A 15,523-nucleotide genomic window follows, 5' to 3' on the forward strand; every position below is an offset into this window, starting at 1 on the left:
TTGTGGATAGGCGAATATTGAGGAGCTGAAGACCTTTCACATGTGATTGGACATATAAAAGACCCCACTTAGGGAAGACACATGTGAAGGAAGATTGGAGAAAGAGGACCGAGCGCCCAAACTTTCCCATACTTATGTTATTTGCACGTTTTTTGACTTAGTTAGCGGTCTTTTAGTAATCTTATATCTTTATTTGCTTATCCTAGGGGTATTTTAGTAATTTTATGTCTTTATGTGCTTATTTAAGTGGGGTAAAGCCCTAAACACGAATTTCAACTATTGATGAATGAAAAGCAAACCCTTTGGTTGCCTCCTTCCTCTCTTCTCTCTAATGGTGCTTCTTCTCTCCCCTTGATCTTCTTCTTTTAATTTATTCTTGTGCCCCTCCAACTTCCTCAAGGTAATAACTTTCTTTCTTCTATTTTTTTTTGTTTTGGCTAATTCCTCTTCGATCAAAATCTTGAGAACCGATCTAAACCCTAAATCCCCAAATTCTCAAATCTCTAATCCGAGAAACTTCTTGGTTCTTCGGACTAGTGATCTTCATTGATCGATTGGGTGTGACCATGCAAGATCGGGAGGTCTCATCCCTCGCCGGATCCAACCTAAGTAGTAATTGAATTCCATACTCCATGGTTGTAGTGATGGCCCGCTCCATTGCATGTTTCCTTTATGATTTTCTCAGTTATGATGATTATTGTTAGAATTTTAGATCATTTATTCCTTTTATTTCCGCTGTTTAATTATCTCCATGAGCATGCATCATAATTAGGGCTGTCCTGCGTCAAATTTGGTATCAAAGCCTAGGCTTGCATGGTTTTTGTCTAGATCGAGTTATCAAATTAGGGTTTTGATTTTTAGGTTTAACTTAGGAAAGTTTCAGGTTTAGAAAGTTTTCAATTTTAGAAACTTTCCAATTTTAGAAAGTTCCTAATCTGGAAAATTTTCAGATTTGAGTTGTTTCCTATTTCAACTTAATTGTGTCAGTTCATAGTAGTTTTGCATTCATCGCATTCATCTTGAAAGTCATAGCACCTAGTAGTCTAGTTAGGTAGAGTTTGGTTCAAGTCTTCATTGTATGCCCACGAGAAGAGGTAGAGGTTTCGGACTTCAACCTACCATGAATAACGAGCAGTTATCTGAGCAACTTGCTCAATTGATACAAAAGATAACCGCCCTAGAAGCGGGTCAAAGGCGTGAGTTTGCCCGCCTTGAGAACCAAATTACCACCACCATGACTAAGGTGGAGCAACTAGAGGCGTCCCAAAAGGAAAACCCCGCTGTAGGGGAAGATGCGCACTCCCAAGTGGAAGGAATCATTGAAGAACGTGCTGCCACACGTGGTGGTAGTGAGGATAGAGATCGTGGTAACGGTCGTGATATGGTGCGAGAGGCACGAGCCACATGTGGTCATCAAGACCGTTATGATCTAGATGAGCGTGCGATGAAGAGTGAGAGTTGAGGCCCCGAGTTTTGATGGACGCTTGGATCCCAAGGCATTCCTTGACTGGGTTGCTGACATGGACCACTACTTTGAGTGGTATGGCATGTCAGAAAATCGTCAAATGCGGTTTGCTAAGATGAAGCTTGTGGGTCAAGCCAAGCTCTTCTGGACCAACACCGAGCGTAGAATAGAGAGAGTTGGTAGAGCCCCTATCACACATTGGTATGAGATGAAAGAGAAGTTGAAGGAGAAGTACCTTCCTCTCTCATACCGTCAAAAGCTCATTGACCAATGGCAATCCTTACGCCAAGGGTCAATGCCTGTCGCTGACTACATCGCTAAATTTGAAGAGTATGCGATGCAATGTGATATCCGAGAAGACCCTCTAGTAATGCTCTCACGTTTCAAGACGGGCCTTTGTGTGGATCTTCAGTGCGAGCTTATTACTCGGTCCTTAACGGACTTAGATGAAGCATATCAAGTCGTGCAGGAGTTAGAGCAATATCTGAAGGCTCCTGTCGTTCGTCGTTTTGAGTCCCGAGACTCCAGTGCTAGATCTAGTTCCCAAGGAACTAGACCTAATATTGGTAATCAACCTAGGGCACAGGCGACCATTCCGCCTAGGCCTAGGGAGGACAAGGGCAAAGGGGTTCTTGGTGCCGGCCCTAGTAACATGAGCCAAGTGAGGTGCTATGAGTGTGGCAACCTTGGCCACATGTCTAATCAGTGTCCTACGAAGAGCCGTGGGAGAGCCTTAGTTATAGGCGAATCCCACGAGGGTGGAGATGACCAGGGTGATTATGAAGTTGAAGAGTATCACCCTAAAGGAGGACTTACTGATGAAGAAGTGGATGGAGAAGCAACGCTTGCAGTAGTCAGGCATGTGTTAGCTCAGTCTAGAAGTAGTGCTGACTGGCGTCGAAGCACTATCTTCTATACTATTGCCAAGTGTGGTGAAAAGAATTGTAAGGTGATAGTGGACGGTGGAAGTTGTCAGAATGTGATTTCCACTAGCACCTTAGATCGCTTAAAACTGAAATCCACACCTCATCCAGACCCGTATAAAGTTTCTTGGGTTGACAAGACATCCCTACCTGTCACCCAGCAATGTCTAGTCCCCATCGAGTTTGGGTCATACAAAGAGTCCCTGTGGTGTGATGTTTTACCTATGGATGTGGGGCATGTTATCCTAGGTAGACCGTGGCTATTCGATAATGATGTCACGATCTTTGGCCGTTCGAATGCGTGTACTTTTATGTATAATGGTAAAAAGATCAAACTTAATCCCATGCCACCTGAGAATACACTAGGAAAGAAGAAGGATGAGAAGGCAAGTGAGCCTAGAGAAATGGGGAAATCCAAACCTAAGTCTTTACATATAATCAGCGCAAGAGATTTTGAAAAAGAGGCTAAGGAGGATTCTATGGTGTATGCCCTTGTGGCTAGAGAAATTACACCTGAGGTTCCATCAGAGTTGCCCTGTGAGGTGATCTCGGTCCTGAAGGAATACAGTGATGTATTTCCTGAAGACTTACCGAATGAGTTGCCACCTATGAGGGACATACAGCATGCCATTGATCTTGTCCCAGGGTCTACTCTACCGAACCTTCCTCACCACAGGATGAACCCTGCAGCGCATGCAGAGTTGAAGAAGCAAGTTGATGAGCTTCTGCAAAAGGGTTTCATCCAAGAGAGTATGAGCCCGTGTGCCGTGCCTGCATTGTTGACGCCAAAGAAAGACGGCACGTGGCGCATGTGTGTGGACAGTCGTGCCATAAACAAAATTACTGTCAAGTATAGGTTCCCTATACCTAGACTTGATGATATGCTTGACATGATGGCCAGGTCCACTATATTCTCTAAGATAGACCTCAAGAGTGGATATCACCAAATTCGTATACGCCCAGGAGATGAGTGGAAGACGGCGTTTAAGACGAAAGATGGGTTGTATGAGTGGTTGGTCATGCCCTTCGGCTTGACTAACGCACCCAGTACTTTCATGCGGGTGATGACCCAAGCTTTGAGGCCGTTCATGGAAAAATTCCTAGTGGTGTACTTTGATGATATTCTTATTTATAGTACCACTAAGGAATCACACCTTGAACATTTAAAGAAGGTCTGTAGTGTCCTTAGGAAGGAAAAGTTGTACGCTAATCTTAAGAAATGTGCATTCATGTCTAGCCAAGTTGTGTTCTTAGGATTTATAGTGTCATCTGAAGGGATGCAAGCAGACCCTGAAAAAGTCAGGGCCATAGTTGAGTGGCCAGAACCAAGGAACATTCATGAGGTGCGAAGTTTTCACGGCCTAGCAACTTTTTATCGTCGGTTCATTAGGGGTTTTAGCACGATCATGGCTCCCATTACCGAGTGCATGAAAAAGGGAGAGTTCGTGTGGTCTAAAGCCGCCGTCAAGGCTTTTAAAGAAATTAAGGGCAAGATGGTGGAAGCTCCTGTCATGCGTCTACCTGACTTTTCTAAAGTCTTTGTAGTAGCGTGCGATGCGTCTGGTGTCGGTATAGGTGGAGTGTTGAGTCAAGAAGGACACCCAGTGGCCTATTTCAGTGAAAAACTGAATGAGGCAAAACAAAAATACTCCACTTACGACAAAGAATTTTATGCGGTAGTGCAATCCCTGAGACATTGGCGACACTACCTCCTACCGCAAGAATTCGTTTTGTTTTCTGACCATGAGGCTTTGAGATATTTGCATTCTCAGAAGAAACTCAACCCAAGGCATGCCAAGTGGGTAGCGTTTCTTCAGGAATATTCGTTTGTTTTGAAACACAAGGCCGGGGTTGAAAACAAACCGGCGGATGCCCTTAGTAGGAGAGTGGCGTTGCTCAACTCCTTGAGTGTAGAGGTAGTCGGATTTGAGCAACTGAAAGATGAATACCCCATATGTCCTGATTTTGGGGGTACTTACACGTCGCTCTCTAGTGACCAGCATATTATGGGTGGATATGTTCTTAAAGATGGCTTTCTTTTCAAGGGAGACAGACTTTGTATTCCCGTATGTCCCTTCGTGAATTCTTCATCTGGGAGCTTCATTCGGGAGGGATAGGCGGCCATTTTGGTCGTGATAAGACCATTGCCCTCGTGGAAGATCGTTTATTGGCCAAGCCTCAAGCGAGACGTAGCCAAAGTTTTAGGGCGGTGTCGACTTATCAACCGGCAAAGCACAGACAGCAAAATACTAGGTTGTACACGCCATTGCCAGTGCCACATGCTCCGTGGCAGGACATTAGTATGGACTTCGTGCTCGGGCTTCCCAAGACTATAAAAAAGCACGATTCCGTTTTTGTCGTTGTGGACCGTTTTTCTAAAATGGCGCATTTCCTCCCATGTTCGAAGACGTCAGATGCGTCTCATGTTGCTCGTATCTTTTTTGATGGTGTGGTGCGTCTCCATGGGTTACCTAAAACCATAGTGTCTGATCGTGATGTTCGATTTACTAGCTATTTTTGGAAGACACTGTGGCACATTATGGGAACTCATTTGCAATTTTCTACTGCTTACCACCCACAAACAGATGGTCAAACTGAAGTGGTAAACCGTAGCCTTGGAAATCTTCTACGTTGTCTAGTGGGTGAACATGTTAAGACTTGGGACCTAATTTTACCAACTGCTGAACTTGCTTATAATGGGTCAGTTAATAGATCTACAGGGTTGAGTCCTTTTGAAATTGTAAGTGGTTATAAACCTAGAATGCCCATAGATCTCTTACCTATGTCTGTTACCCAAAGGTCTTCTGAGTCAGCCGATGCATTCACACGCCATATTCATGATTTGCATACACATATTAGACAGCGGTTAAATAAGAGCAATGATGATTATAAAGTTTCAACTGATTCTCATCGTAGAGTGCAAGAATTTCAAGAAGGAGACTATGTAATGGTGCGAATAAGGCCAGAGCGATTCTCTCAAGGATCTGCAAAGAAATTACAAGCGCGTAGTGCTGGACCATTCAAGATATTACAAAAGGTTGGGTCCAACGCGTATCGGGTTGACCTTCCACCTGAAATGAGCATTAATCCAACTTTTAATGTGGAAGATCTAGTCCGTGCCCATACTCCCATTGTTAATACATCGTCCCTTTCATGGCATTTTTCTGAGTTTGCTACCCAACCCCTTCCACCCCCTCCTCCACCCATTACCCATAAAGAAGCAATTGAGGAAATCTTGGATGACGAGATAGTATCCACGAGAGATGGGGGTTTCCAAAGGTATCTTGTCAAGTGGAAGAACAAACCATCGTCGAAATCTACGTGGCTGTCGGGCGACGCATTGCAGGGTATTGATCCAGATCTACTCGAGCGCTACAAAAGTTTCAACTCGTCGGAGTCGAGTTTTTCTCACCCGAGGGGAATTGATGCGGACACAAGTGCATTCAAGGTGTACCAACGAAGAAAGCGTCAACCACAAGTGCCGTCCTTGTGGATAGGCGAATATTGAGGAGCTGAAGACCTTTCACATGTGATTGGACATATAGAAGACCCCACTTAGGGAAGACACATGTGAAGGAAGATTGGAGAAAGAGGACCGAGCGCCCAAACTTTCCCATACTTATGTTATTTGCACGTTTTTGACTTAGTTAGCGGTCTTTTAGTAATCTTATATCTTTATTTGCTTATCCTAGGGGTATTTTAGTAATTTTATGTCTTTATGTGCTTATTTAAGTGGGGTAAAGCCCTAAACACGAATTTCAACTATTGATGAATGAAAAGCAAACCCTTTGGTTGCCTCCTTCCTCTCTTCTCTCTAATGGTGCTTCTTCTCTCCCCTTGATCTTCTTCTTTTAATTTCTTCTTGTGCCCCTCCAACTTCCTCAAGATAATAACTTTCTTTCTTCTATGTTTTTGTTTTGGCTAATTCCTCTTTGATCAAAATCTTGAGAACCGATCTAAACCCTAAATCCCCAAATTCTCAAATCCCTAATCCGAGAAACTTCTTGGTTCTTCGGACTAGTGATCTTCATTGATCGATTTGGTGTGACCATGCAAGATCGGGAGGTCTCATCCTTACGGATCCAACCTAAGTAGTAATTGAATTCCATACTCCATGGTTGTAGTGATGGCCCGCTCCATTGCATGTTTCCTTTATGATTTTCTCAATTATGATGATTATTGTTAGAATTGAAGGCATACACCCAGAACTACATCTTAAATGGACAGACCTGAACGATGACTGGTGATAACTAATTGTGTTTGATCATAACCAACATCCAGAAATTGAATCAGATAATAACATTATAAGAGAAATGGAGCAAATCAAACTGTAGATAGTCATGCTTTTAATAAAAAAAAATTAATGTGTGTGTGTGACACTTCACTGGGAAAATTATGGCTAAATCAGGAATAGACAACATAAAGCAGTGGGCAGTCAACCGTGGCATTTGCAGAAGCCAAAGCTGATAATCAACAAAGCGCCCTCTTTGTTTGCAGAAGAAGGAGACAGCCAATCATCTTTTCCTTTTTGGCCCCTATGCCAGGGAGTTTCGGGATTTTTATTTTGGGCTCCTTTGGTCTCCATTTGGTAGTGCCAGAGTCGATCGAAGGGTTCTTGGCTTCTTGCAAGCCTGGCAATGGAGGGGTGGGGGAAAGAGGGAAAAATGCTTGGAGGCGGGCATTGTTAGCTGGCCTATGGACTCTGAGGGAGAGGAACTGTTAGTGAACTTATTTGTACACCTTGTTTGTTAATCACGTAAGTCCATTTGTTAGGAAGTCGGTTGAGCTCTTGGAAGCTAAAGACCAAAGACACAAGGGGATTTAGAGCATCAAAGAGCAAAGAACGGTTACATGAGGTGTGCCTTGGTGACCCTAACTTTGACCCAAAACAACTCTTGAACCTCTAGATGATCATGGCCTAAATAGGTAGACCTTTGATTGATAATCCATTAGCCTTACGGGTCTCAATTGAACATGCTTAGATAGGTTATAGAAGTCCCGAGCTGTTGTTAAACCAAATTGCCCAAAAGCAGTAGACTCACAGGTGCCATCGATTGATCAATCTCAATCGATCTTGAGCGATCAAACATGGCTCAAATCATCCTGCAACAAATTTACTAAATGCTGGATTTATAACGATCGATCAATTGAAGGCTCAGATCAATCAATCGAACTAGCCAATTTCTGCCCTTTTTTTTTGCCATTGGAACTTGGTTCCTATATAAAGGGCATTCGGTATCTGGGCTTCGATATGGGTTTTTGGTGCAATAGAAGCATATGACATTCCTTAATCATATCCCACATTCCTAGCCTCTAAATCCATGAGTTTGGATTCATCTTCTTGAGCTTAACCACTTTAAAAAGGATTCCAACCTCGATGTTGAATATGAACTCAATCTCTACCTTGTTCAAAATATTAGATCCAAGCTTATTGGCAAATCTTGTCCAAACCCCGAGATGGGTTTTTGGTGCAATAAAAGCATATGACATTCCTTAATCATATCCCACATTCCTAGCCTCTAAATCCATGAGTTTAGATTTATCTTCTTGAGCTTAACCACTCTAAAAAGGATTCCAACCTCGATGTTGAATATGAACTCAATCTCCACCTTGTTCTAAATATTAGATCCAAGCTTATTGGCAAATCTTGTCTAAACTCTCTAAAACACCCAATTAGGTGAATCTCCTAGGATTACAACATTTTCATTAGTTGTAGGATATTTCACCATCCTCCCATCACCTTAGTCACCTCAATAGCACATTGCATGCATGGTGTTTGATCTTGGAACTGTAGTATTGGCAAGCATTGACATCAACAATCGGGGGAGTAATAGGGGAGTTAATTGAAGCACGAGAAAGCATCGATTAAACAACACAAGAAGATACTATAAAAGGGGCTCAATCCGACAAGTTATCAATTGTAAGAGTCTACACACTCCTTCCTTATGTAGGATTGAGTATAGAGTTTGTAACCCATATTCACGTAGGTTCTTGTGTAGGCCCGTATCACCACCAACACGGGTGAGTACATCTGTAAGTCCTTGTGTAGGCCACCGACACGGGTGTGTATGTGGGTAAGTCTTTATGTAGGCCACAACGCAGGTGTGTACATGGTAAGTCCCTGCGTAGGCCATTGGCACGGGTGAGTATGTGAGTTAAGTCCTATGTACGCCTCCGATGGGAGTGTACGCTTGTATAGGTTAGAGATGAAACCGATTTAAAACCTCCAATAGTGAATACCGGTACACTTAAAGAGAGTGCGTCCATCGGTAGTGGAGTAAGAAAGCTGAACCACTATATATGCTTGTGTTTGCGATTCTGAATTACGTACATTCTATTCTTGCTTATGTGTTTGATTAAGTTAGATCATTTGAATGCTTAAATTGGATTATATGCTAAGCACTTAACTTGTAATGCAGACATAAGCTCACTATCAAATATGGACTAGTTACTTCATTAGCATATCTTATGTAGTCTATGTGATTGGACTCACTTTTGGCTTATAAGCCTTAGTGCTAATTGCCTTAATTAGTTTAATTAGCCATTTGAGCTCTTAATTGACATAATTTTTAAAATTATGATAGAGTCTCGATCTATATTTATAATGAGAAAAAAGAAATTATAGTTTGATTTGAGCAGACATACAACAAAGTTCAATGCAATGCATGTAGGATATATGCATATATTTGGTAAAATGTATTGCAGCAACGCATGCACCTAATTAATAGTGAGTATTGAGAATTTAAAATTTTACACTTTGATTTACACAATAGCAAGCACATAACACAACTGAAGGCATCCAAAATCTACAAAAATAGCATTCATCATTTCATACAATGTTCAAATTATCGTATCAAAACACGTATCAATGACTGAGGATATAAAATACATGTATTGGCAACACCAACACTCGGACAATTATTGTTGTTTGAGGCAAACATTGGGGAAACGTTAGGAAAAAGGGTAGAATTTTGCAATGAAACTTTAAGAGAGATTAAAAGACATGTTTACACATGTAGGAATCAAAATATTATGAAAAGCAACTATATATAATAAATTTCTATTTTATAGAAGCCTAACTGTGTTGTCGAAAAAATCAGTATAAAACAAATATATAATATTTGTAGCCAATCAATTGATTGGTCGGTACTTATTAATATATAAAATTTCCAAATTAATAACAGTGAAAAACAAATTTTCCAATATAAAAATGAAAATTTAGGATTTCACCGATTCCCCCATTTTTGTTTAGATATTATTTTTTTTTTTCACCACAAATTCATTTTATTGCATGAGAATCATGCATAGACATGGATTTCCATTACAATCTATGCTAACATTTGTATATATAAAAAAATTCTATAGATTTTTTGTCACCTTTGAGTTCCAGCTTGTTTTTATTTCTACTCGAGATTTCTCCCCTAAATCCAAACTTTGATTCAATAAAACCCAATAGTGATTGAAATCACCTAAGCAATAAAATTCCCAAAAAAATCCCCAAAAATGGAGATCTTTTGGGGGTTTGGGAATTTTTCCTAGTTATTTATCAATTGTTGCCTATTTACGGATGTTTCCATGGCATCAGAGATATTGTTGCTGGTATCAGAATATTATCATTAGTATCACCGATATCAGGGAACTTTCATAAGGTATTCTTCTCAAAATATCGTCAATATTATTGAAAATATCGATGATATTTAGAAATCTTTGAACTTCCAGAAGTTTCGGTATTGCTAACCTGGTGGTATTGATAGTATTGATGATATAATCGATAATATCACTGACATCTGGAACATTCATTTCATATATAATTTAGAAAATTGAATTGAAGTAGCATACAGTGTTGTACCCATTCCCATGTCACATGCTTGAGACCAGTGATACAGGTAAACTTAATACAAGCAAGGGCAACCTTGATACAAACAATTAATAAATTGAGAATCTTTCCTAACACCCGTGTTGAAGTGCCTAACACATGTTTGCCAAACATCTCCTTCGTAAGTTAGTTACCCAAGGGCCACAGGTTCATTCCACTTCCCTTCAATGATTAAGATAAAACCATCATGAGAGAGTGGGGCTATAACTGCTGAGGATAAAATATGAGACAGACTAAAAAAAGGCGTATAATGAACAAAACATGAAAGCACGAAGGAGACATTGCCATCAGTCATAGATGACCATAAACCTCATCAGTAGCAAAGTACATCAAGCTTGGAATAAATCTAGCAAGAACCTTGCCAACAAAGAACTGTACAAACACCAAGCTTCTCAAAGGACCGTAATTGAATTAGTCCAGACTGAGAAATGGATAAGAGAAATGTTTTATTTAGCAATAGGTAAAAATATTGAGCCAAAAAGCATGAAATCAAATGCAGGAAAAAGGAAGCAAGAAATGTTGGAATTTCCTTGGTGAAAGGAGATTTCCCATAACCACATTCCTGACTCCAAATAGCAGCCCAAATTGGATTTGTGCACTGACGGTAACAAACCATGGTTTGGACTATCCACATTGTATACGCCAATATGGCCACATAGGATCCACAACGGCCTGATACGATACATCATACAGGCTCGTATCCGCTAGCCCCCATAAAAATGATCTATATCCACCGAACCATATCGACACCAATACAGATCTATATGGTCATAAAGCCCAAATTTGAATTATTATTATTTTCAACTTTTATCTCATTGTCTTCTTCTATTTTCATTTTAACCATGAAGGAAGATTAGAAAGTCATTTTAGACTAAATCTAGGCCCGTTTAAGGGATCAAAACACAAGACTTAAAGTGGAATGGACCACTATGGAAAAAAAAAATCAGAAAAAAGGGTAAATATCATCACTTCTTTTTTTCATTTTTCATCTCCTTTAGTTGAATTTCAATATAGTGGGCCCTAATACACCAAATCATACTTGATTTGTGCTCAATTAGGGCCTATTTGGTTGGTCTCGGCATGTCAAGCCAACAGACAACATTCTCGTCAAAGAATGTCCTGCTAGGCCATTATTTACACGTTCAATAAAAAAGGGGACAGATTCTTGAATTTCTCATTTTCACCTTCTTATGATACTTTTCATCAATGTTTTGCCTTGAAAAAACTCAACCAATACGGTCATACACAGGCTGATTCAGGCACGATACGCCCGTATTCTATCAGTTTTTTGGCTGGCCCAATACAGCCATCAATGCCGAAATTCAGAACCACACACAAGACACAACCCAAAAACTTCATCAAAACATCTCTCAAGCACCATACGCATCCAGGAAAACAGACAAGGCATCCCCAAAAGGGAAATGTTTCATGCCAACACCAACAATCCTATGCCAGTGAAAATGTGTCATTTTAGGGGGCCTTAGCAAAGAGAAATTGAAGAACCCATTAGTCCCATGGAGCAATTGCACGAATGGAAACCCCACCCTAAGGAAATGGACAGGTGTAATTGGAAGCTTGAAAGGTGGAATGCAGACCATTCAGTTGTCTGTTCCATGCTTAAAGCGCTTCCGAGGAGCCAATCCTAGCAGCTTTGATCTTGCCTTTTTTTTTTCTCTCTTTGACAAGTAATTTATTCCATGCTATATCTTTCAAAAAACTATTCCATGCTATCACGTGCTTCCAAGGAGCTGATCCTAGCAGCTCTGATCTGGTCTTTTAAATGGATCCACCCGGGGGTGATAAGCTTTTGAGTAGTTAGCAGGGAAGGATAAGGAGATGATAATAGATCATCTGAGTAGGATACATCATCAGTACGCAGGATCAGTGGATCATTTTCATGCATTGTCACATTACAAGGGCAATCAGTGGAGGTTTTTTGGTATTTTCAGGGTAGTTTGAGTGATGCCAAGGTTGGCACAGGACCTTCAAGTGTGAAATGGGAGTCCCCCCGGGACAAAAAGAAGCTTTTGTGAAGATCTTCTCCACCAGCAGAGAGCTTCTGACAACAGTGGGGCATTCTAGAAGAAAGTTGATCCACTGGATGAGGTTTTTCAAGAGGCTAAGGAAAAGATTGATGTTTGGCTTCTGCCCTGTGTATTAAACGCCCATTTGAAGGAAATTCAAGAGTTAACCATGTCTTTTTGCAGGAATGATGATTCCTCATCATCTGCCCTGTCTGCTGTTGTTATTGTAGCCATATTTTTCCTTTCTATGAAATATACCTTTCAAGAAAAAATAAGACAACAATCCCGCATCACTAAGCCAAATTGTATTGCACAGCTGAGAAAAACCTTCCAACCTGACAACTAAATCCGCAACAACCACCGAACAAATGACAAGAGAAGATGGTAATTTGAGGTACAGTTGAAAGTACCTGCATTCCTTCATGGGCTCTTGATGCTTTCCCAAATCTAAGGTGAGATAAGACAAGACAGGAGCCATCCCCACATCACTACCGATTTGGAGCAAAAATCAAGTTGCGTATGTATAGGGAAGAAGTGACTATATTAATCGTGTTTGGGGCGACTAAAAAAGTATGGAAAAGGGTGCCAATCCATCTAAAACACAGGCTAATTACTCAAAATGCAATTTGGATTGGAAACAGTACCCCAAAAAAAATCATTAGAAACTTGAAACCAAATACCAGAAGCACCCAAGCGCATGGAAATATAGCAATTCCAAGAAAAAGGAAATGTGCTGGGGATCTCAGGTGCAACTGCAATGTCGAGTTAAAGAGGCAAGTGGCCAGTGCGTGTGCCAGATGGGGGCCGGTCACTAAGGCCCCAAAAAATTTTAAAGAGGCAATTAGCCAGCACATCACAGGACACATGTGAGTGATCTGGGCCGCTCATCAGGTGGGGCCACCATGAACATACCCTGGTCCAGAAACCAGTTAACCGATCGTATCGGGTGGGCCATACATGCGTCGGAGCAATGTGCTGTTCGAAGAAAGATGACCAACAGCCCACGTCCAATGCACACAGTTATCTCAGCTGATGAGTGGACCTTTTTTCACTGTTAGGCCATACCACAGTGGCCCCCCACCTGATGAGTGGTCCAGATTACACATGTGTTGAACGCAACATTTAAGTAGTAAAATCCTTAATATGATATAAATCGGGAACTGATAAATTACGAAATCGAAAGAAACATAACCTAACAAAAGAATTTAAAAAAGGAGGAGGAGAAATAAGGATAAGAAACGGAGATCACAGAAACAACATATTCAACTACGCATGGAATGATCTTTATCTACCCATTTTAGATCTGGAAAAAAGAACGAAGAGAGAGAGAGAGAGAGAGAGAGAGAGAGAGAGAGAGAGAGACCAGCCATGCAAGCGTCTGTGGAGATTGACGGTGAACTCTCTGGTGACGACCTCCTCCTTCCTCCCTTTGCTCGCTTTTTCCACCATCTCTCTCTCTCCGTGTGGCTGCTCAAGGAACCCTGGAAACGATAGGGCCGCTCTCTCTCTCTGTGGCTGCCTAAGGAACCCTAGAAACGAGACTTATATTTCTCGGTCTGGATCTGCGTACATACTAGTTCGGTGATTAGTTCGCAGACCTATGTTAGTTTTTCACCGTTTAAGAAATGGTTGTGACTCCTAATGTACGTATATCTAAACCATCCAAATTGAAGGTCTTATCGTGGATGGAGGAGTGTATATCTAAAATCACAACGATCAAGAAATCATAACTATCCAGTTGATGGCTGTCAAATGGATGATTAAAAGTAAAATGGTAAGTCGTCCAAATTAGAAAGAGAAAAACTAGATGGTAATTCTTTATATGTGTGACTTTTAGAGCATGCTCCATGCACAGTTTGGTAAGCCATGTACGCAATCTTGAATGCCTTGCAACTACTCCATGATTATGTTAGGTTAAAGAATCACCGTCAATTTGTAAATGCTGTAAAATTAACATAAAAGTGATTGAAGTAATATTAGGGGCGCGGATTAGATAGCCAAATCGCTACAGAAGTGACATTGCCAAGCTATGTGGACCCCACCATGATGCATGTGTTGTATTCACACTGTTCATCCATTTGCAGAGATCGTTTTATGGCATGAGAAAAATAATTAGATATATCTAAAGTTCAAGTGGACCCACCATAGAAAACAGTGGAGACTGTGGCATCCACCATTCAAAACTTCTTAGGGGCCACGGAAGTTTCTGATCAAGCTTATATATATATATATATTCATTTCATATATCTCTATGTTAACTTATGAATAGGTTGGATCTAAAAAGTACATCATGGTGGGCCCTATTATTGTTTCAACAGTGGGTGTGACTGATCCAACGGTTTTCTGTGGTGGGTCCACTTGAACTTTAGATCTATCTCATTCTTTTCCTCACCTTATAAAACAATCTCTACAAATGGATGGACGGTATGGATACAATACATGCATCATGGTGGGGTCCACACATCTTGGTGGTGTCACTTCAGTAGTGATTTGGCTACTGACCTGGTCAGCATCTAATCCGCCCCCTGATATTAGTTGCCAGGCGAGCGAGGAAATGGACGCCGATTAGCTACTAACAAGTTGAGTAGCCAGACTCACTACCGAGGTGACGTCACCAAGTCCTGTGGGCCCCACCATGATGCATATTTTGTATCCACGCCGCCTATACATTTGGATAGATCATTTTAGGGCAATTTGCAAAGAATAAGTCAAATCCAAAGCTCCAGTGGATTCCACCGTAGATAACAGCGTGATACAACACATCCATCATAGTGGGGCCCACAAAACTTGGTGACGTCACTTCAGTAGCAAGTCTGGCTACTCAACCTGTCAGTAGCTAATCCGCGTCGGAGGAAATATGGGGCAGGGCCATTTCAGGTATGATATGTCCGAAGGTCCATGGGCCCAAGCTGCCCAGCCCGACTGAGCCCAGCTCAAGTTAGGACGGCGCCCAGGATGTTCTGTACAGACTGAGCTCCGGCCCAGCCACCTTTTTGCGTGCAACATATGGGCTGTTCATTAGGTAACCCCAATCATGCACCTATGATAAAAATTCACTTTAAATACTAAAAGAGCTTGATGGGCTCTAAAACAAAGCTCACACTCCAACTAGTTATTCAACGGGCTTATATTTTGGACCTGGGCCTGATCCTCAGGCCTCATATTGTAGAGCATTTCTGTCAGAGAAGTCCAATGGGCCAGGCCAGCCCATTGACAGCCCTGGGATGAGAGGATT

The 15,523-nt window shown here is 41.3% G+C and overlaps 1 protein-coding gene across 2 annotated transcripts in view; it reads right to left on the reverse strand.

The window, feature by feature from the left end:
• LOC131220904 (large ribosomal subunit protein eL31) overlaps positions 1–15,523 on the reverse strand; it is a 46,519-nt gene that overhangs the window by 1,132 nt on the left and 29,864 nt on the right. The window contains exon 2 of one of the 2 annotated variants that reach the window (XM_058215831.1): positions 13,652–13,769. In XM_058215831.1, coding sequence (XP_058071814.1) covers positions 13,652–13,737 — 86 coding nt within the window. In that variant the 5' untranslated portion in view covers positions 13,738–13,769. Of the gene's footprint in view, positions 1–13,651; positions 13,815–15,523 lie in introns of those variants that run through there. The other variant, XM_058215822.1, reaches the window with a different exon arrangement.

Source organism: Magnolia sinica, chromosome 1, assembly GCF_029962835.1.
Source record: "Magnolia sinica isolate HGM2019 chromosome 1, MsV1, whole genome shotgun sequence".
Classification (NCBI taxonomy): Eukaryota; Viridiplantae; Streptophyta; class Magnoliopsida; order Magnoliales; family Magnoliaceae; genus Magnolia; species Magnolia sinica.